Source organism: Xenopus laevis, chromosome 4L (assembly GCF_017654675.1).
Source record: "Xenopus laevis strain J_2021 chromosome 4L, Xenopus_laevis_v10.1, whole genome shotgun sequence".
Lineage (NCBI taxonomy): Eukaryota > Metazoa > Chordata > Amphibia > Anura > Pipidae > Xenopus > Xenopus laevis.
Genome location: NC_054377.1, coordinates 114,750,327 through 114,772,344, shown reverse-complemented (window position 1 = coordinate 114,772,344; position 22,018 = coordinate 114,750,327). Strand labels below are relative to the sequence as shown.

Sequence of the window (22,018 nt, the reverse complement as noted above, 5' to 3'; positions counted from 1 at the left end):
TATATGATGGCAAAAAAAAAAAAAATGAAAACACATGTAAAGTGACTGGCAGACACTCTCTGTGATGTAACACATATGTAGGGCCTTCACTGCAGCAAGTAGACATCTTCACACACATGCTTGAACCCAAACACACTTTATTGAAGAATAATTGCTTGCAGTGAGACAGACTTAAGACCTGGGCTCTGGTTGCAGTCAAAGGATTTTTAAAGCATAAAACTGGTAGAAATGCAGCTTCTCTCTCCAGGCAGCCCTCTCACACAAACACAGGCAGAGCGTGTCTCATCAAAGCCTCCAAGGCCCCCTGTTACGCCGAATAAACAGGCAGAGTGTTCAAAGGGGTTTTAACTACACCCCCTTTTCTGTCATGACCACATGTACAGTGCTCAAGCTTCCACTGTAGGTCCCCACGCTAAAGCTACACCTCAATGCTCACATCCCTGTTCACCTTCACATTCACCTTAAGGGATATAACCCCAACTACTAACTCCTTTGGTGGGACAACAGGCTGTCCTTCCTTGCTAGCCTCACTGCCTGTCACTCCTAAAGTGAACTCACACATCGTTACTAAACTCTAGCTAGCCTGGATCCAACTCTCCAATACGCTTGGCCACAATGGTCTATAAGTTGTCTCTTGATTTTCCTAGGCCAAAAGAGGAAGTGTCTCAGCAAGGCACTGTCTTATGTAGGCTCATAGGTGGACTTACTACTACCTGCTGGTTAAACCTGCATATTTCTAACTATATACATTAATAAAATACATTATTTTATTTTATTTATATGTTTCTTTTTGGCTCATACTATTCAGCAGTTTCTAAAGTTATGCTAAAGTATTTCTACTAGTTTTATTTTGGTTTTTTGTCTGGTTTATAATTCATTTTGTGTTATCCCAATTTATAATTTTATAAATATATACATTTATAATTTATATATCATTATAATTTCAAAGAGGTCCATGCTTCAAGCACATTTGCAGAATACATTGTTATGTCAATAGTGTGATACCTTTGAGGCAACTAAAAATAATGACCTTGTATAAAACATTTGCAGGTGTGGGTCAAACTCGAGCCAACTACACACAATCTGCGTTTTCAGGTGGTTAATGCAGCAACAATGTCCTTCCATACCCTTGATGTTTATGTTTCCATTTTCCAAATCGCATTTTTAAAAAAACAACATCTTAGACGTAAGATTTTTTTTGTTTTGAACAAACACATTGACATATTGCCATGATTCATTTAAAATTTCAGCAAAGATTTTTTTTCTTGTTTCACACTGTTGGTTGATTAATGAATGGAGATACAGAAGAGGGATTTTTAAAGGAACGGATTTACTGTACAGCATGAATACCCCAAAGTGGCAAATAAAAATGAACCTTTGTCCATAGAAAACAGCCTCCTCACAAGTTCTGCCTTCAAGTGAGTCAATTCCTGTAGCCCCACTAATAAAACCAAAACAATAATTTTCACTGTTCAAAAAGAATGGCAGATGTACACAAAGAGAAAGGAAAAGACATGAAAACATGTTTTGCTTATATGGGACAAAACAGACAAATACACTGTGTGGGAAATTCACTAAGATTCGTAGTTGCGCTGGCGTCTGCTTCGCGCACTTCGCCAGGCGTATTTTCACTAGCGCTCCTCAAATTCACTAAAATACGCAGTTGCGCTCAGGGGTAGCGTAAGGTTGCGAAGCTGTGCTAGCGTTAATTCGCCAAGCAAAGCGAAGTTACGCTAGTGATGGTAAATTTGCATACGGCGCCAAATTCAATTTCCAATGGAAGCCTGGGAAACCTTCAAAACAGCAAATAACATTTTTATTTTGCCCTACACATGTGCCCATTGTACAGTTAAGTTGCCTTGAGTTAGGAAATGTAGGGGGGAAGGAGGGGAGCCCCAAAAAATTTGTCGATCGTTTTCAGCCTATCACCCATAATAAAGAAAAAACGCCAGCTTTTTTTGGGACTTTTTTTGAAGCAATCCCTATCTACTCTATTGCACTTCGCCTGGTCTGAGGTGGCGAAGGAAGTCTAGCGTAAAAGGTAGCGTTCAGAACAATGCGTGCTTTAGTGAATTTGCGTAGTTACGTCCGTTGCGCAAATTCGCCAGGCATAAGGGTACGAAGTAACACTAGCGAAGTTAAGCCAGCGTCCATTAATGAATTTGCGAAGTAACGAAAATACCCAACGGTAGCGAATTCACGCTAGCGTTAGGCGATTCGGCGCTTAGTGAATTTGTCCCTGTGTGTGAATGGCATTTGCTATATTTTATACATTACCTAGAATGAATACAGTTCTCTAAATATATCTTACCTTTACTGGCAAGTAACTTGTCCAAGGTGTCATAACATTCCATTTCCTCAGTGGAAGTAGAACTATGGAGACAGTATCTATAAATAAAATTGCATTGTCAAATATACATAGTAAAAATGTCATTATGTATTGAAATATAGTTGAAAATACAGTGTATACTAAAGTAGGGTTTCTTACATCTAAAGACCATCCATGTTCAAACTGATGTAGGTTTGCCAATGCCTCATACCCTAACTGTATTTTTGGTATTAGTGAGATTTCGCATAGGTCTCAGTTGAATGCCCTGGTTTGATGACCAAATAACAGGCATTTATGATGTTTGGGTGTACTGAAAAATACATTTGCAATTTAATATTGTTAATTATTTACTACTCTGTAAATTTGAATTGGTTACAGCACATTTTTAACAACTTCTTTTAGGGCAGGACTAGATGAAGCGCTTGGACCCGACACGTCGCAATGCGCTGCGTTTTCATTCGACATTCAGACGCATTATTTTTAAGAGTGCTATTTACAATGGATGCATTTCTGTACAAGATAAAGTGCTCAGTATTAAAGAAGCAAGGAGAAGGTCCATGCCCTATAGACCTTAAATTAAATATAGATACTGCTGTACAGTTACAATTGATCAAACGCAGTTCTTATAAACCAGTCTTTGGTTAAATATCACCAAATAAGACCATGGCCTACTAATAGTGCCTTTCATTGTAGTCAGTAAGAAATGGTACATGGTTGATGAATTTATGCTTCATTGCACCTTCCAATACTAGCAGGGGTCATGTTTTAATAAAGCTTCTCAACAGCTGTTCTAGATATAATTATGTTATCAAAATTTTAGTATATGTAGTTTAGACACAATTATTGTTAGTTCTATAATACCCTTTAATACCCTTTAACCCTTGTGCTTATGCTAGGCTGCTTTAAATTATACTCCTCTTAAGTTGCCAGATAGCTCGCAAAAACAATATACATCCTTAAATTGAACAAGCTATAAACCAAGCCTAAGTTAACTTTTATCTGGAGAAAGCTTAAACCATATAGTCCACTCCTGATCATCCATAATATATTAAATGTACCAATGTACTAATATGTCTATACTAGTGATGGGCGCATTTATTCGCCAGGCACAAATTCGCGATTCACCGCCAGCGAATAAATTCGCAAAACGCCCGCGAAAATTTACGGCAAAAATTCGCCGGCGTCAAAAAATTTTTTTCCGAAAAAACGGCAGCCGTTTTGCGAATCTTTCGCCGTTTCGCGAATTTTCCGGTGAAGCAAAATGGCGCAAATTCGCCCATCACTAGTCTATACTGCTTCTAAGATAACATGCCTGCATAGACTCTTTGTATGCCCTTCTTTTCTGTACTCGAAAGAAGTAAATATATAAATAATTTATTTTAAAAAAAAAATGGAAAAAAAATATATATATACATAGAAAGGCACAGATCAAAGTAAAACCCTGAAATATGGAATGTACACAGGCACATTGCTGCTTGTTGTCAGTATTAATCAATTTATGATCCCTGGAAAAGTGTATTATTGAACAATATACTACAGTTTTATGTAAATTTAATTTCAAAGATCCGCAGTCATATAACTACTGAGGCTTTGTAAGTGTTACATATGTTTTCTAAAGATCACTTATAAAACACACAATAATCCTTTTTATTAGAAAATATTATGACAATTTCAGGAAAGATAACTTGTCACATTCTAGCACAAGGGTGCTAAAAAAAACGGTTATTGAAACCAGTATATGAATTTGGTTGAGAAAAGATGACCTTCAAATGGTTCAGAGAGTGTTTTATTTGTATTCCTGCTAATTTGCATAAAGACCATAATGTCTGAAAGAGAAAACACTTTATACACTTTATAGAAATGAAAATTTTGCAAATGAAACTCTTTCTCTGTTGCTCTTAAAGGGGACCCATCACCCAAAAAAAATTATTCAAAATCCTATTTTATCATGTTAGTCAAGCAAAATGAACTTTAATTACACTATATAAATTATTTTAATCTTGTTTCCTTCAGTATGGGAATTCAAAATGATAGCAAGCAGGCAGGAGCCATTTTGTGGACACTGTTATTAAGACAAGCCTTGCATCATCTCAGAATCTTGTTTGTGCACCAAAATGGGGGACACAATGTCCATCCCCATGCCCTGGCTACACAATTAAATGATGAAGAGAATGGGGGAATGTGTGGAGAGCAGTGACATCTAGGAAGTGCTGAATGGAAAGTGAAAGTAATTGTCTGCCCCGCCTCTATGCACATGGCATAGAGGAGGGGCAGACAATACTTGATTGACAGCTGAAATTTTTAATGAGCTTACAACAGCTATGAATTAATAAAATTTATGAAAAAAATGAAATTGGATTTCATGTTTAATTTGAAAAGGACTTTTATTATACAGATTTTTGTGTCTGGGTGACAGGTCCACTTTAAACCCTTTGTTAAAGTTCTTATGTATAATTTTTTTTCGTTGCTTTTGTAGGGCTTCAAACTATATATAATGGGAGACAGATTGTTGCTTAAAAGCAGGCATAACCGAATATCAGTAACATGCCCTGTCTGAGCCATTATGCATATTTGTATACTTATTTTCCAACAGTACAGTGTAGATTCGTTTTTTGGTTCCTTTACATATATTGACGGAACAATTGAGTTCTGCTTAAAAGTGTGTTCTATGCAATGCTGTCTGATATGAACCATTTCAGGTGATAGCATAAATATTTAATTTAGTATTATAGCCAGAAGCCACGTCTTTTCATAGTCTGTTATTCAACAAACACAGAAAATAGCAAAAGAAAGAAATTACAGTACTTGTCTTTTTAAAATGATTTTGTTTCTGTTTCCTAGATTTTATCAATAGTAAAAATGCAAATTGAAATGTACTGCAGATGAAGATAAAAATGTTAAGGTAAAATATACCGGTTCTAGATAATTGTGGAAGCTTAACTTGCCTGCATTTCTGTGTCTGGATTTCAAATGTTTCTCAACCATGTAGGCATCTGTGTGAGCCATGGTATAATCATTTAGATCTTTCAGCTAAGTCTAAGCCATTCAATTACTGACAGAGCACAGTTGTACCAAGTGGGTTCTTGGCCTAACAGCCACCAGCTTTGTGCTGTTATCTCTGCAAGTACAGTGTACCACCAATCTATACATAGGGATTTGTGTGGAAATACCCTGCAAAAACATTTCAATGTTTATAACCCATTACAAAGTGTACAAATCGTTTTATATTTATGAAGAGTGAAACTAACTCAGCTGATGGTGCAAGAGAGAACGAGACCTCTTCAACCTGATGCAAATCTTTCATTCCCTAGCAGGAGACAACCAGTTACAGATGGTTTTCAGATACAACTAAATAAAAACCTTCAAATAATATCTCAAGTGATGAATGCCCACAGGACCTGAGTGAAGATATTTTCTTGGAGCTAATTTTAACTTTAAGAAGAATAAAGATTGCTTTTGAATGCAGCACCCTGCAATCAATTACAATGAAGCGTTTTCTCTCCATTGTGTCAAGTGTGAGTGATAAATAAGAATAACAGCAAGAAGTATGTTTAGAAATGACAAAAACAAAAAATTGGATCAAACTTTGTTGCCAATTTCTCAACCCTTAATTTTAAGCAACAAAATATGGTGCTCAATTGTGTGGGCAGCACTCCACTTTTAAAGTTTGCCTCGGGTGCAAGTAAATAAATTAGATAATGAAAAAATGACCAGCAACACAGAGATATGTTGTGAATTACTGAAAAGGTGCATTAAAAATAACATGAAAAGCCGACATGACGTTTCGGTCCACACAGGGACCTTTCTCAAGGCCTTGAGAAATATCCCTGTGTGGACCGAAACGTCACCTCACAACAAGCCAGATTCAATGCTGTAAGAAAATTTTATTTTATAGTTTTTCAGCTTGAGGAGAAAAAACTTTTCTGCTAATTCATTTTCAGTTCCCCCCATAGACTTCAACAGAATTTGCATGTTATAAACCAGAGGACCCCAACCACTGGCTCATGAGTAACATGTTGCTTACCAGTCCTAGTGGCCTCAAAACAGATGCTTATTTTTGAATTCCTGGATTGGAGGCAAGTTTTGGTTAAAGTCCACATAGGGGTTACCAAATAGCCAATCACAGCCCATAATTGGCACCCAGGAACTTTTTGCATGCTTGTGTTGATCTCCAACTTTGGTATACCTTTGAATGTGGCTCATGGGTGAAATGGTTGAGGATCCCTGTTGTAAACAGTGAGATAAGTTTTTCTCATTGAATTGGGTCTGGCTCTTTGAGACTATGTGGAATCAGGCCCGGATTTGTGGCGAGGCCACAAAGGCCCTGGCCTAGGATGGCACATTGTTAGGAGCGGCATGCCGCCCAGCCGCATTGTTATGCCTCACCGGGAGCAGAGCAGTGGGAGCTGAAGAACTGAAGAACTGAAGAGCTAGCATGGTTGAGAAATCCGTAGATGCGCGCATGCGTGGGGAGGAGGAGGAGGAAGTGCTCATAAGGGGAGGGAGGCCGGTATTTGACCCTCTGGCCTAGGGGTGGCCGAAGAAGAAATCTGGCCCTGCCTGGAATTGAATAAGGGGATAATGTTTTCTCATCAAATTAAATCTGGCACAACATTTGAAAAATGGAGCAATATAGACTACACAATATTTCCATCATGAACACACCCAGTTATGCTTCCAATCTATTAGAAACACTATGCAGCTTTCTCTTAGCTCTGTCCCTTTTGAAGTTTTCAACTCTGGACTGTGCCACTTAATTGAATGAGTATGAATGTATGAAAGTGCTACATAGAAGCAAACACAGTAAGTAAATCTTTTGAGTACATAGTCACAGGGCAACAATTGGTAGCACACATGGCGATCAGATTGTCTCCACAATGCAGGGTCAATCAAAATAATGGCGTATGTAGTGGAGCGACCAACTCTTGGGCCACAATTATTAAATGAATATGCTGTGCTACCCATAAAAGTGACCCAAGCTGCCATTTTTACATGGCCCTTAAATACACCAATTTTTAAATTGTTGGGCTGGCTTCACCTTTAAAATGAGATACCGTTCAGAAAAATCTAATGCTTGTGAATTCTTAAATAGGGATGTAGCGAACTGTTCGCCTGCGAACTTGTTCGCGCGAACATCGACCGTTCGCGTCCGCCTAATGTTCGCGAACGTTTGGGAACGTTCGCAATTTGAGTTCGCGACCATTCGATCGCTAAAATCGAACAATTTCCATTCGTTCGACCGATTTCCATTCGTTCGAACGATTAAAATCCCTCGAACGTTCGATTCGAATGAAAATCCTTCGATCGAACGATGAAAATCCTTCAAACGTTCGAATCGAACGAAAAATCCTTCGAACGTTCGAATCGAACGATTTTGCGGGTGTTCGAAGTTCGCGAACTGTTCGCGAACCGTTCGCATTTTTTGCCGGTGTTCGCGAACGGCGTTCGCGAACACCAAAACGGCAGTTCGCTACATCCCTATTCTTAAAGGGAATCCTTTAAGAATCCCTCACTTTACAATAAAATCTGTATAAAGCTCAGGTCAGTCCTACACTGGGCCTATGCAGTGTCAACACAGGAGCTCTAATTCATCATTCTTTCTGCATTCTGTCCATGTATCCTGGTGAGTTTTATCAGTGTTATTGTTTTACTGGTGGGAAAAAGAGGTCCGAGCTGTATCTTTATGATATAAATAGAATTTGGTACAAGGCTTGGTATGTTATTACTTAATACGGTGCATTATTGGTAGCACACACCAGCACTGTACAATAAGCTATTTACACAAGTTGCTCATGAAAGTAAATAGCCCTAGTACATTTATATCAAGCCTGTCCTTTCCTTTCCATCATACAGCATTTGTTTCCCGCTATTATGCAAATAACTAATGCAGCGCCAAATGATTCTCCCAATTCTCACTGACTGCTCATTTAGAAGTGCATTGTTCCGAATGGGTGCTTTTCCTTAATATACAGTTCCCCAGACAAAGAAGAAATGCTTGGAATATATTTTACCTGGATATTGTTTTTTTAACATACAGCATTTTCGATATTGCAGAATCCAATGGTGCATAATTTATGAATGGACATAGTTAAATGTTGCAGATAATATTTATGCTACTTTCTTAAACAATATAAAATAACGTATATGGGCCCCAGCTGAATCATTTAACAGAACATGTGACAGTAGATAGAAAATAAAGAGAGACTGGGAGCAAATTGAATTTGCATATCCTGTACCTAGTAATTGAATTAGAAAATACAGCCTGTCCAGTCTGTTCATGAGTCAAATTTTTTTCCCACTAGTTCTCAGTAAATTATATAAAGCTATACATGGGAACTTTGTTTCCAGGCATTTTTAGTTCAGTGCTAGATAGTGATACAGAAGCTCTCGGTGATTTTCAGGCTGCAAGCAGCATGACAGCAGGAGGTTAAAATTAATATGCAAAGAATCAGCAGGTTTTTTACTTGGTGACATTTATGTAAAAGTGTTCTCTATTTATGTTCATCTTTATAGAGAAAGAAGTAAACATGTTTTTGAGTGAGCAGAACATTTAATGGCCATAAAATAAAGACTTTGTTTTCCCTCTTATTTCATTTTAATAAATACTTTGCCACACTAGTCAAAGAGACATTCTAAAAGATAGAAGGTTAAATGGATAAACATGGTTAAACATAGATAAAAAAATTTGACAGGTCAAAGAGGTTAAAGGGATACTGTCATGGGAAAAAACATTTTTGCCCAAAATGAATCAGCTAATAGTGCTGCTCCAGCAGAATTCTGGGCTGAAATCCATTTCTCAAAAGAGCAAACAGATTTTTTTATATTCAATTTTGAAATCTGACATGGGGCTAGACATATTGTCAATTTCCCAGCTGCCCCAAGTCATTTGACTTGTGCTCTGATAAACTTCAATCACTCTTTACTGCTGTACTGCAAGTTGGAGTGATATCACCCCCTCCCTCCCCCCCCCCCCAGCAGCCAAACAAAAGAACAATGGGAAGGTAACCAGATAGCAGCTCCCTAACACAAGATAACAGCTGCCTGGTAGATCTAAGAACAACACTCAATAGTAAAAACCCATGTCCCACTGAGACACATTCAGTTACATTGAGAAGGAAAAACAGCAGCCTGTCAGAAAGCAATTCTCTCCTAAAGTGCAGGCACAAGTCACATGACCAGGGGCAGCTTGGAAATTGACAAAATGTCTAGCCCCATGTCAGATTTCAAAATTGAATATAAAAAAATCTGTTTGCTCTTTTGAGAAATGGATTTCAGTGCAGAATTCTGCTGGAGTAGCACTATTAACTGATGCGTTTTAAAAAAAGACATGTTATCCGATGACAGGATCCCTTTAACAAACCAGACTGTCCTGTTTTTTTCTTGCTTTAAACTAGTGGCAATTGGTGATTCTAAGCCTTGACAAGTTCAACAATATGTTTCAGAGGATTACATTTAACACTGAAGCTGACGACACATAAACAAATTTTCCATGCAGTCTAACTGGGCATAGGGATGTTTCTATTATTATATATGTAGCATCAGAATTTAAGCAACTTCTTTACCCTAAGTTGATAGATAGGAAAGGGTGCCCTAATTAGTGTTCGCTCAACTTCAAGAGACATGCATATAATGAGTTTAGATCTCTGAATGGCTGCAGTACTGAGTATTCTTCCCCCATGTTCTGTTTTTCCTGCAACCACATATCATACCAATACAGTATGAATATTCTGTCTCCACTTGTTGCTTTGTCAAGTAATTTTGCTCTTGTTTTTATAGTGCTTTGGCAGTAGTCTTAATAAACCGCTTATCCTAATAAACCAGCAATTGTTTTTCTAAATCTAAAGTGGCTCTGAAATTAGTTTTGTATTTTGCCACCACAGCAAAATTACTTCTATTTGTCTCCTCACAGTTACTGATAACAAGGGCAGATTCTAATAAAGGCTTGGGGAGTTTAAGCCACCCCAAACCAGAACCAATTTTCTACAATAAACTGGATGAATTATATAGACTGGATCAGGGTCGAACTGGGGGGCTAATGTCCAGGGCCCCCTCCGACCCCCCACCCTCCTACAATGAAGTGCCGAGAGCGCATCCATGAAAGCGCCTGCATGAAGGTGCTGCTTGAGAATGACTAGGTGCCGCACGCATGCGCATATGACGCTGCCCGGCGCCTAAAAAAAACTTTTTTTTGTCTAATCCAATCCGCAGAGGGGACGGGCCCGACACTGGACTGGATGTAGATATTATACATGAAGGTAGCACTGCATGTATCCTGCCATTTGTTCAGGGATACTATGCATTAGCCCCATTATTTAAACTACCATATTATCTGGGGACATTATGGGGCACATTTATAAAGGGTCAAATTGAAAATTCTAATTCAAAATTTTAATTTTCGAGTTTTTTTATGGTCAAAACTGTCAAATTCGACTAGGGAATTCGATTTTCGAGATTTATCATACTCTGGCCCTTTAAGAACTCAAATTCAACTATTGGCCACCTAAAACCTGTGAATAGCTGTTTAAGTCAATTGGAGACGTCCATGAATGAATTTGGAGTTGTTTGCAGCCTTCCTGACAATCGAGATTTTAAAATTCAAATCGAATTTGATTCAAGTTCGATTTCGAGTTTTCAGGTTGATCCCATTCACCCAAGTTTAAAAAATTTGATTTTTATAATAAATTTAGATTTGTCGAATTTTAAGTTCATGGGAGTTTATAGGAGTTTTAAAAAACTTAAACCGAAATTCGACCCTTGATAAATGTGCCTCTCTATATGAAAAAGTCAATGTATTTTTCCTGTCATGCGTTCAGAACAATATTTATCTTGTTTTTTTGGTTATTATTCCTAAAAATGGAACACTATTTATCCTGCAAGGTGTTCTGGGAGGTTTATCACATGAAATTGCCACTGTATGTATCCTACATTGGATTCTGGGGTATTATATGTGAAAGTGACCCAGGGAAACTATGAAGGCATCTGTGCAGAAAATATCTTGACTTTCTGCCCAAACACAGAAATAATGCTCTGCCTATGACTGATACTTTGATACTTGACATTCAAGTTTATATTTTAAAACCAAAGAATCTATTTTACTAAGCAAAACTACAAACTTTTGTACAACTCATAATATCCTTGTAAAACGTTCAGTGCTGTAAAACACTGAGCGTCCTAAATTTATTGCATAGTATACATATCTAGGAGAAATCACAAAGGTTTGGATTTATGAGCTCAGTCGTGTCAGTTTACGGGAAAACCTAATCTAAGGTCGCATTTCATATAAAGTGACATCAAGGAGAAAAGAACAGTTTGGTGACACTTCTGTAGGATCTTGTGAGAATATAATGAAAGGAGCATTTTTTTCTTCTGTGCCCCATTGATTTCGTCATGTGTATCTGGTATTGCTGAAATGGGCCTGCAGCTGGAGTTCTGTGTAAGTCACAACTCTGAACAAGAATGACCTCTGGATATTATCTCATTAAAATCACCCACAAGGAACTCAAAGGTGTAATAAAATGCAATCTCTGCAGGATATATTTTTGTAAAGGGGATAGATTGGTCCAACAACATTGTTTTTTTTTCCGCTTTTCAAACTAGCGTTGATTGGCAATGAATCAATGCTTGTTTTTTTTGGATAGAGAAAACCATTGTCTGTAACACAGAAAGAAAGTTATGCTGCATGCTTGACCGCAGACTCCACTGTTTGCTCTCTCAATGTTAAAATGACTTCTAGGGCCTTATTTATCAAAGTCCGAATTTTTCTGATTATTTTAATGGAAAAAGTCGGACCAAACTAGAAATCCACGATTAGCTCTTATTTTTTTTTTTTCGAAGTTACGATTACGATCGGATTAGGGACAAACACAAAAAAATGTTTGCATTTTTTTCCCCTGAAAAGCCGGATTTTTTTTTGATTTTTGCCATTTTGTACGATTTAAAGTCATTTTAGTGAATAGAATCACCAGAAGGTTTGTGGACCATATTCTGTTAATCCTCCATGCTGATCCCCCGTCTACTGAACCAATGGCTTTGCAAACATATAAGGGATTGGCTTATTGGGTTGCCAGGTTATATTAGTGATCCCCTTTCACTCACTATGGTACCTTAGGATAGGGAGAGCAGCAAGTTGCCCATCCCTGCTGCTATGTATAGGAACTCCAATTCCCACAAGTTGTGAATAGAAGCAGTTGAAATTGTAAACACTGAACAAGCAACCAGTGCAAATTTGCTGCATTTAGTAGCTGCTAGATTAAATATTGCATGCAAGTGGAACATCAAAATATCCTGTAATACCATAAAGATTCACTGAGAATATTATATTACTGCAGCTATATAGTATGAACAACTCTATGTATTTCGCAAATTTTGTGAATTTGAGCCCTGAGTGAATTCAACAAGTTAGGTATACTACAGATATGGGACCTGTTATCCAGAATGCTGGGAGCTGGCGTTTTTAAGTTTATGGTTTTTCTGTAATTTGGATCTCCATACTTTCAGTCTACTAAAAAAACAAAACGTTAAATAAACTCAGCAGGATTGTTTTTCTTCCAATAAGAATTAATTATGTCTTAGTTGGTACAAGGTACTGACTTATTATTAGAGAGAAAGGAAATAAGTTTTAAAATTTTGAATTATTTATTAAAATGTAGTCTATGGGAGATGACTGTCCCATAATTCTGAGTTTTTTTTCATAATGGGTTTCTGGATAAAGGATCTCATACCTGTATAACAGATATGGGATTTGTTATCTGGAAACCCATTATCCAGAAAGCTCCGAATTACGGAAAGCTCATCTCCCATTTACTCGATTATAATCAATTAATCCAAATTTTTCAAAATGATTTCCTTTTTTCTCTGTAATAATAAAACAGCACCTTGTACTTGATCCAAACTAATATATAATTAATCCTTATTGGAAGCAAAACCAGCCTATTGGGTGTATTTAATGTTAACATGATTTTCTAGTAGACTTAAGGTATGAAGATCCAAATTATGGAAAGATCCCTTATCTGGAAAAACCCAGGTCCCAGGTCTCATACTTGTACTGTATTTTTTTAGTTTTGTATCATAAACATTATAAATCTTTGATTGCTACAAGTTGGTTCTATCCTTGCACATCTTGGGCTTATAGCACACAATAACATTTCAGGCATTTTTCCCAAAAGTGAAGTTCTGAAATGTCCCTTCATAACAGCTCTAGAGATATGAGATTTTCAAAACTTCACATTTTGTGCATTAAAAAAAGCTTCTGTTACAACTCAAGAACTCACTTTGTGTGCCCATTGGTCTTGAACCGGTTTATGCTGTGGGGCTACTTTAATAACAATAAATAAAGCTATGGGCTATGGGTACATTGAGCTGTAGGCTCCACAGCTCTCAGCCTGTGTATTTTTGCAGTTGATCTCAATTGATCTGAAATAGATCTGCCTGCTTGTTCGCACAGTGGAAGCAGAGGTCAGCCCAAAGACATGAAAGGAGGCATCTTCGAGTTGGCAGGCTGAGAGAAGAGGAACCTTCAGCTCTGAATGTCCATAGTCTAAAGTATTACCAGGGCACTGCTGCCACAATAAGATTTTAACTTGCATTTTGACTGACCGGAATTCCTATTTCTCTTTGTTTTTGTCTTTACTGTGCTACAACTGTCTACTCACAGACCAAAACACTGAAGCTTCTTCATTATTTAGCTTCTATGTGTGTGTCTGTGGGTTTGGAAGGAAAATAAAACTGGATGCTCCAGTGGGGTAAGGACTCATGAATGATTAAACATTCTTTTTGTAATAAGCCTCTGATGTCAATAAAGAGAAGACGTGATATAAAAAGATGGGCTCTGCACCTTGTTTTGTCTGTAGTTATTGCATTGCACTTCTTTTTCAAGGGTGATTTTCTGGGCTGATATTTCACTTACTTACACTGTGTACATGATGTATATTCTGTCCTTGAAAGACATTTTCAGCAGGACAGCAATCAGTGGATATGCAAATATGAGGACCACATTTGCCCTTGAGATTGCCTGCTATCCACAGACTAATAGTTCTGAATAATTTGTAGTTTTAGCAGTGCCTTGTTTTCATCTCGAAATCTACTCAGGATTTGCCTTAACTTTACATTTCAGAGGTATGGCAATATGCAAGTATTCAGATTCAGAGTCAGTTTTATACGAAAAAAAATCCAGTTGCACTGCTATCTGTCAGCATTGGTGTGCTTGAGTATATTGTTTTATTTATAGATTAACATCATGCACTTACCAAATAATAATAAAAATGTAAATTAACTTCTTATGCTGCATTTTTTTTTTTTTTTTTAGAAAACACCATTGAAAAAAAAAGAATTTATAATTCTGCAGTTTGATCCTCTTTTAAATGAACGTATTCATGATTCAACTGAGTTAGATACTAATTAAGAACAGGACTGTCTGGCTTGCAGGTGGTAGTTATAATTTAATTTCCATTGGCTGAGCCAAAACTGATTGTAAAAATTTATTTTAAAGCTGTCATGAATGTGATTTGATTATGATAACATTAGTGCCCCTCCATTCAAGAGTGTATGCAACCCCTTTTATTTTGTGGGTAGATTATTTTTGCACTTATTTGCTAGTTTCACTATATAGGGTAATCAAAGCTTATACAGTATCAATGAGCAATGCTGGAGTTTTGACAGATACTTCTTAATACTACTGAATTAGCTTTCATCCCAGTATAATTTATAGGGAAAAATGCAAAATGTCTTCAAATGAACTCAAAAGGTGTTATAGATTAAGCAAATTGCTAAAGCTTCTCATGCCTGCATCCCAAGAGAAGAGGATTCTAAGTGGGCATTGGGCAGGCATACCTGGAATTGGGAATAACAGAGAGATTAAGATTGGGCTCTGTATAGGGTACTTTGTGGGTTGTGCATGTGTTCCCTAGTTTATTTGGGTACATGGTGGACCAGATTTACATATAGTCGAATATCAAGGGTTAATTAACCATCGATATTCGACTGCCAAATGTAAATCCTTCGACTTCAAATATCGAACTTGAAGGATTTACTGCAAATAGTTCGATTGAACGAAAAATCATCCAATCGAATGATTAAATCCTTCGAATCGAACGATTAAAAGGATTTTAATCAATCGATCAAATGATTTTTCTACTACCTTCCCCATAGGCTAACAGTGAGCTTCTGTAGGTTTTAGGTTTTTAAGTAGGGGGTCGAAGTTTTTTTTAAAGAGACAGTACTTTGGCTATCGAATGGTCGAATATTCGAACGTTTTTTAGTTCGAAACGTTCGATTCGAAGTCGCAGTCGAATGTCGAAGTAGCCAATTCGATGGTCGAAGTAGCCAAAAAAAACCATTCGAAATTCGAAGTTTTTTTTATTCTATTCCTTCACTCCAGCAAAGTAAATGGGCCCCTTAAAGTTATATGTATACTTTGCACTGTGGGCTTAAGGTTAGATGTGTAAGTGAGGAGAATCAAATGAGAAGGAAAAGCATACAAGCAAAAGGACCTGGGTAAAGAAAAGGCTGGTGAGTTGAGAAGAGAAAAAAACAGGGTGGAATAGGTGAAGAGGTCTGTTTTGTGTATTATCTATTTATATAGTGGCCATATTATTGTATAAATATGGGGTAAGGATAGAGTCTTCTGTACTTGGCAATGTAACTATATATACAGTAGATATAGCAGTGCCCCTATCTATGTGTATGGTTTAAATTAGGTGTAGATTGTAATGGAAGTAGTGGTAGTATGATAAACCAATTTTCTGGTTTGCCCTACAACATAAACATATAAGTATGACAATATATATATTCTTTCATTTGTAAGAAGTTGGGACAACATTGACCTAGCGATTAGGATCCTACTGGAGTAAATTAACTAAAAATAGGCTTAAGTGCAGTAACACAGAACATAACTCTACTTGAGCTAGATGGTCCAAAGCTACAATAATTGCTGAGTTTTTACAGGATAAGCACTTTTGTTGTTGTTATTATTATTATTATTATTATGGTAGCAAAGGAGTCCCTAGGTTATTTAGTTGTCATTGTAGTCACAGGTCAGCTAATGCAGCAAATTATCCATTTCTTGGCAGGGCTTTCAGAATTGCGCTGTAAATGTTCTATGCTTCAAACTGTGCAAATGGAGGCACATTCTCTGTTCTACCAAATCCCTTATGATAGTTATACTCTTGCTCTGTTTGCAGTACTATAGAAAGACTCATTTCACCATGTGCATGTATTTTGTTGAATTTAAAAGCCTAAGCTATAAACCTACAAATCTGCTACATGTGGTTTTAATGCATGTAATCTTCATTTATAGAAAAAGAGTTGATAAAATGAAAAGCCTATTTATAGCAGAACAGAATTGAACTGTATTTCAAGCATGTTTGGGTAATATAATTGCTTTCAGTATTTATAAAGCATAGAAAAGTGTTTGGTCCATATCAGAGTGAAATAGACTGAGTAGCCAGTGCTTCCCTTGTTTTACATTGGCAATTTACAAACATTAAGAAGCAGCATCCCACCTTAAAAGATCATTGTAAGGTTGTAAAATAAAATAAAAATTAATTTACTTTTGCATCTAGTCATTACTATGCAACAGCTCCCTGGTTCTAAAGATTTGGGACACCATTTGAGTAATGTGGAACTGTGTTGGGTTGAATCTCAAAGCAACATACTGTAGCAAGTCATTGTAGATCAGTCATTGGTTTAAGTGGCAAAACTATTATTAATAGAAATATAACCTTTATTTTTTCTTTATTTTTCTTTATTTCAGAAGTTAACATTTTAACTAGTGCCACACAGGTTTGTGAGATAGTCCCTGAGCACTGAGCACTAATGAAAAGCTATGAAAGTGGTTTTCTGTTGAATGGTTGCTAGTAAAGTCATCTCATGCAGACTGAATAATTATATTTACCTTTTAGCCAGAGAAAGAATCTTTACTTAGACCCTGATCATTTGTTTTAGGGACATTTAATATGCATAGTAAATGGCACTATAACCTTAAATGCATAAGCATCCACTGTGCATGACTAAGTGGCAAAAACAAGAACTTGTCCCATATGTGTACTGGCATTTATCACACCTTTCATATTTGTTCCACACATAACACATTCCATTTCTAGCATTAGAGGATTCTGTAATCATAACATTTAAAGCATAAAACATTTAAGTATTTTGAGGCTAATAATTTAGTGATTGTGAAAAATGTGTTTTCTGTGTTGTGAATACCATGAGAGAATATCTAATATAAAATTAATTATATTAATAGTATATTAATATTAAATATTAATATAATATTAGATAATCTAATAATCTATAGAGGATCATCTAATATAATATTAGATAATCGAATAATCTATAGTGGATCATCTAATATAATATTAGATAATCTAATAATCTATAGGGGATCATCTAATATAATATTAGATAATCAAATAATCTATAGGGGATCATTTAATATAATATTAGATAATCTAATAATCTATAGGGGATCATCTAATATAATATTAGATAATCTAATAATCTATGGGGGATCATCTAATATATATCTAATATATAGATTTTGTAGTATCTCTATGTATAGTTTAGAAGTTGGGAAATTGCTCCTCCTGCTGCAGTTCCTGGAATGTCTCATTACTAACCCTGCCCCTGGCTTGCAGTATCATGTTCCTTGGTGGATTGTTGTAAGGGAGTTGTAATACTAAAGAAGGACTCTAAGATGAGACTCAGATAGCCATAGCAATATATCTTGGGGATAAATGGCACTTATATATGGCTGAGACTATAATCAAAGCTGAAGAAGTCAAGGGATTGCACACTCCAAAAATAAAAATACAAAAATCTTTATTAAATAATCACATCATAAAAAAGCCCAATGCATTTCAACCACAAAAGGTGGTCTTCATCAGGGGAACAATTTAGAAAAAGTGGCACTTTTTTTTCATCAAACTCTCTATTTATTGAGCTACAGAAGTTGAAAATATATCCTTGTCTTCAAAAACAGCTATTTTCTACTAGAGCAACCTGAGGTGTGGTGTTTTAGTGAGACCCATTGGCATTACTAGAGTGTGCCGGGCCCGTCTGCAAAAAAATCTTCAGAGGGGCCTGAACAATGTGATCCCCAACTGCCCTCCAGCCAGCCCACTTCCGGATCTGTGTCTACCCACTCCCCACATCTGCCTATTACCTGCCCCAAGCCAATGTGTCCCAGACGCCTGCATCCCCCTTGCATCCTAGTTGAGGAAGCAAACCCTGTGGTCCTGCCCCCCCCCCATTCCCCAGACCACCCCTTGACCACAGGGCCTGCTTCCTCTATAGTTCCTCTATTTTCTGGCAGCTGTAGGCTCCAAAACTATAATGATTTTAACAAATGAAGCACCATTCCCATCCCATGATATCTGGGATATTTGCATAAGGTTAAATGCAATACTGTGTTGTCAGCATCACTTTAAATCTGATCCACTATGTATTCACAGTAAAAAAAAAATAAGTATGCATCTACAATATATATTAATCTATTTATCATTAGGATTATGAATGCATTTTCTTATTAATACTCCAGTTTGTCTTTATATCTGTGGGGACAAACCATGATTGCTCTGACAAGGTAACCTCCCTCCAGTGGTCACATTAGCATGAAAAAGAATGTTCAGTTTTAATAAGCAATAGCTTTTGGGCTAATACTCCTCATATATTAATGTACCCCTTTTTTACATGTAGGTTCGTTTATCGTTTTTTGATATTGTGTTTTGTCTAATCACAAACAAAAATATTTTTTTCAGTTACAGGGATTTTGTTGTCTTCTCACTAATATGTTTCCAAAAAAAAAAAATTGAATTGGAAAAACTTAGTCACTTTGTCTTGGGAAAAAAACTTGATTGCATACAAAAACTGCATGGTTCTATTAATTTTCAATAAGTCTTTTAAAAATACACCTCCCACTTCTCACTTCTCGATAACTCGATAACTCAAATTTAAAAAATGTTATTTCCAATTTTAACACATACAGTATACTGCTAGGGATGTAGCGAACGTCGGAAAAAAAGTTCGCGAACATATTCGCGAACTTGCGCAAAAATGCGAGCGGTTCGCGAACGGTTCGCGAACCCCATAGACTTCAATGGGAAGGCGAACTTTAACATCTAAAAAAAAAATTTCTGGCCAGAAAAATGATTTTAAAGTTGTTTAAAGGGTGCAACGACCTGGACAGTGGCATGCCAGAGGGGGATCAAGGGCAAAAATGTATCTGAAAAATCTGCCTGTGTGTGCTTGGAAGAGATAGTGTAGGGGGAGAGCTGTTAGTGATTTCAGGGACAGATGATAGTAAGTTTGCTGGCTAGTAATCTGCTTGATACTGCTCTGTATTGGAGGGACAGAAGTCTGCAGGGATTTGAGGGACATTTTAGCTTAGGTAGCTTTGCTGGCTAGTAATCTACTGTTCTCTTTAAACAACTGCCATACGTTGACCTTGTAGGCATTGTTTGCCCAGTTTTTTTGGACGCAGCCACTGAAGCACAGTTGCCAGAAAAAATATGCCATATAAATGCTGAAAATAGTAATTTTTTGCCATACGTTGACCTTGTAGGCATTGTTTGCCCAGTTTTTTTGGTCGCAGCCACTGAAGCACAGTTGCCAGAAAAAATATGCCATATAAATGCTGAAAATAGTCATTTTTTGCCATATACGTTGAGTCAACGTATGGCAAAAAATGACTATTTTCAGCATTTATATGGCATATTTTTTCTGGCCTCTGTGCTTCAGTGGCTGCGGCCAAAAAAACTGGGCAAACAATGCCTACAAGGTCAACGTATACACTACTACAGCGGTGGATACGGATTACGTAAAATATATGAATGCTGCTTGAAAAAAAGTAACTCAAGTGGTTTTTCTAGAGACGATAATATTATCAATATTTAGACAAAATGTGAACAAGCTCACACAGCTAGATGGCGGGTTGAAGAAAACACTGTGCAAATAATGCCTACAAGGTCAACGTATACACTACTACAGCGGTGGATACGGATTACGTAAAATATATTATGGCTGCTTGAAAAAGTCACTCCGGTGTTTTTTCTGGAGACGGTAATATTATGGATATTTAGACAGAATGTGAACAAGGTCACACAGCTAGATGGCAGTTGGTTGAATAACACACTGGGCAAAAAATGCCTACAGGGCAAATAATGCCTAAAAGGTCAATTTATACACTACTACAGCGGTAGTAAAATAAAAAAAAGTAAAATAAAAAAAAAATGAATATTAAAAAAAAAAATTAAAGTTGGTGCTGCTGAACTACTAGGAGCAGCAGATTAGCACACCAGTCCCACTCCCCAACACTGCTAGACTAATAGCACTGGGCTCTTATAGTAGTAGTAGTAGTAGTAGTAAAACAACAAAAAAATAAATAAAAGCAGTCCTTACAAGGACTACTGTTATTGCAGCAGTCAGCAGATGAGATCAGAAGCAGGACAGCTGCCCACAGCAGCTACATACAGAGCACTGCAGTAGAAGGTAGATTACTAGCCAGCAAAGCTACCTAAGCTTAAATGTCCCTCAAACCCCTGCAGACTTCTGTCCCTCCAATAACAGAGCAGTATCAAAACGATTACTAGCCAGCAAACTTTCAACTGTCCCTGAAATCACTAACAGGCAGCAGCTCTCTCCCTACACTATCTCTTCAGCACACACAGGCAGAGTGAAAAAACGCTGCAGGGCTTCGGTTTTTATAGGGAAGGGGAGTGGTCCAGGGGAGAGCTTCCTGATTGGCTGCCATGTACCTGCTGGTCTGGGGTGAGAGGGCAAAAAAAAGCGCCAACAATGGCGAACCCAAAATGGCGAACGTCGCGCGACGTTCGCGAACTTCCGGCGAGCGCGAACACCCGATGTTCGCGCGAACAAGTTCGCCGGCGAACAGCTCGCGACATCTCTATATACTGCTTTTCAAACTGACTTTTCTGTATAATGCATCTGTCAATGATCTTTTTAACCCAGTCCTATGTATAGTTAAAATGCACAAATGCTTTTATGTTGCATCCTCACAAAAAATACACACCTCTGAATTACATTACACAGATCAGAAGTCAGGGGATTTATTTTAGTGGAGTTTTACATTTTCCCAATCATTCTGTTCTTTTACAGTCTATTTCAACTGTCACTGCAGGGCATTGAATTTCTGTTCTTGTATCCATTATCTCAGCAACTCTTTCTTCATTTCTATTTATCAGGCAATTATCTTTACAATGTAATAATAGAGGAGAAATGTAAAGATCTCTCTCCAAAAATGTGAATAACTAATGTATGTTACGACCTTGATATGTATAGTAATAGAGCTTTGGATGTTGGAATGTACATAGCTGGAGTACATCTAAGCTCATTCTCGCTTTCTATACCCTTATATCTAACAATTATTAAATACACTTCACACCTATGAACTAGGCACTTAGACATGTGTGTTTCATCACATACCACACTGAAGGTTTTTTTTTTCAACTATATCAGAATCTGCTCTCCGCATGGCACACACCACTATAAAAAATATTTTTTAGAAGTTTCTTCTCTTTAGCTCTGTGATTAAACCTTTGACATTACAATGCTATCTATGTAATCACAGCTCTCTATATAATAGTCAGAATGGATACTAACATTTCACCTATAATGTGCCAGTCTTTTCCAGTATAACTGGCTATCCTAACATTTATTTATTATTATTAACAT

General features: G+C 37.0%; 1 protein-coding gene across 1 annotated transcript in view; it reads right to left on the bottom strand.

The window, feature by feature from the left end:
- LOC121403093 (regulator of G-protein signaling 21-like) overlaps window positions 1–22,018 on the bottom strand; it is a 71,642-nt gene that overhangs the window by 29,035 nt on the left and 20,589 nt on the right. Inside the window, exon 2 of the mRNA XM_041590661.1 lies at window positions 2,312–2,388. Within this exon, the coding sequence (XP_041446595.1) occupies window positions 2,312–2,354 (43 nt within the window). The 5' untranslated portion in view covers window positions 2,355–2,388. The remainder of the gene's footprint in view (window positions 1–2,311; window positions 2,389–22,018) is intronic.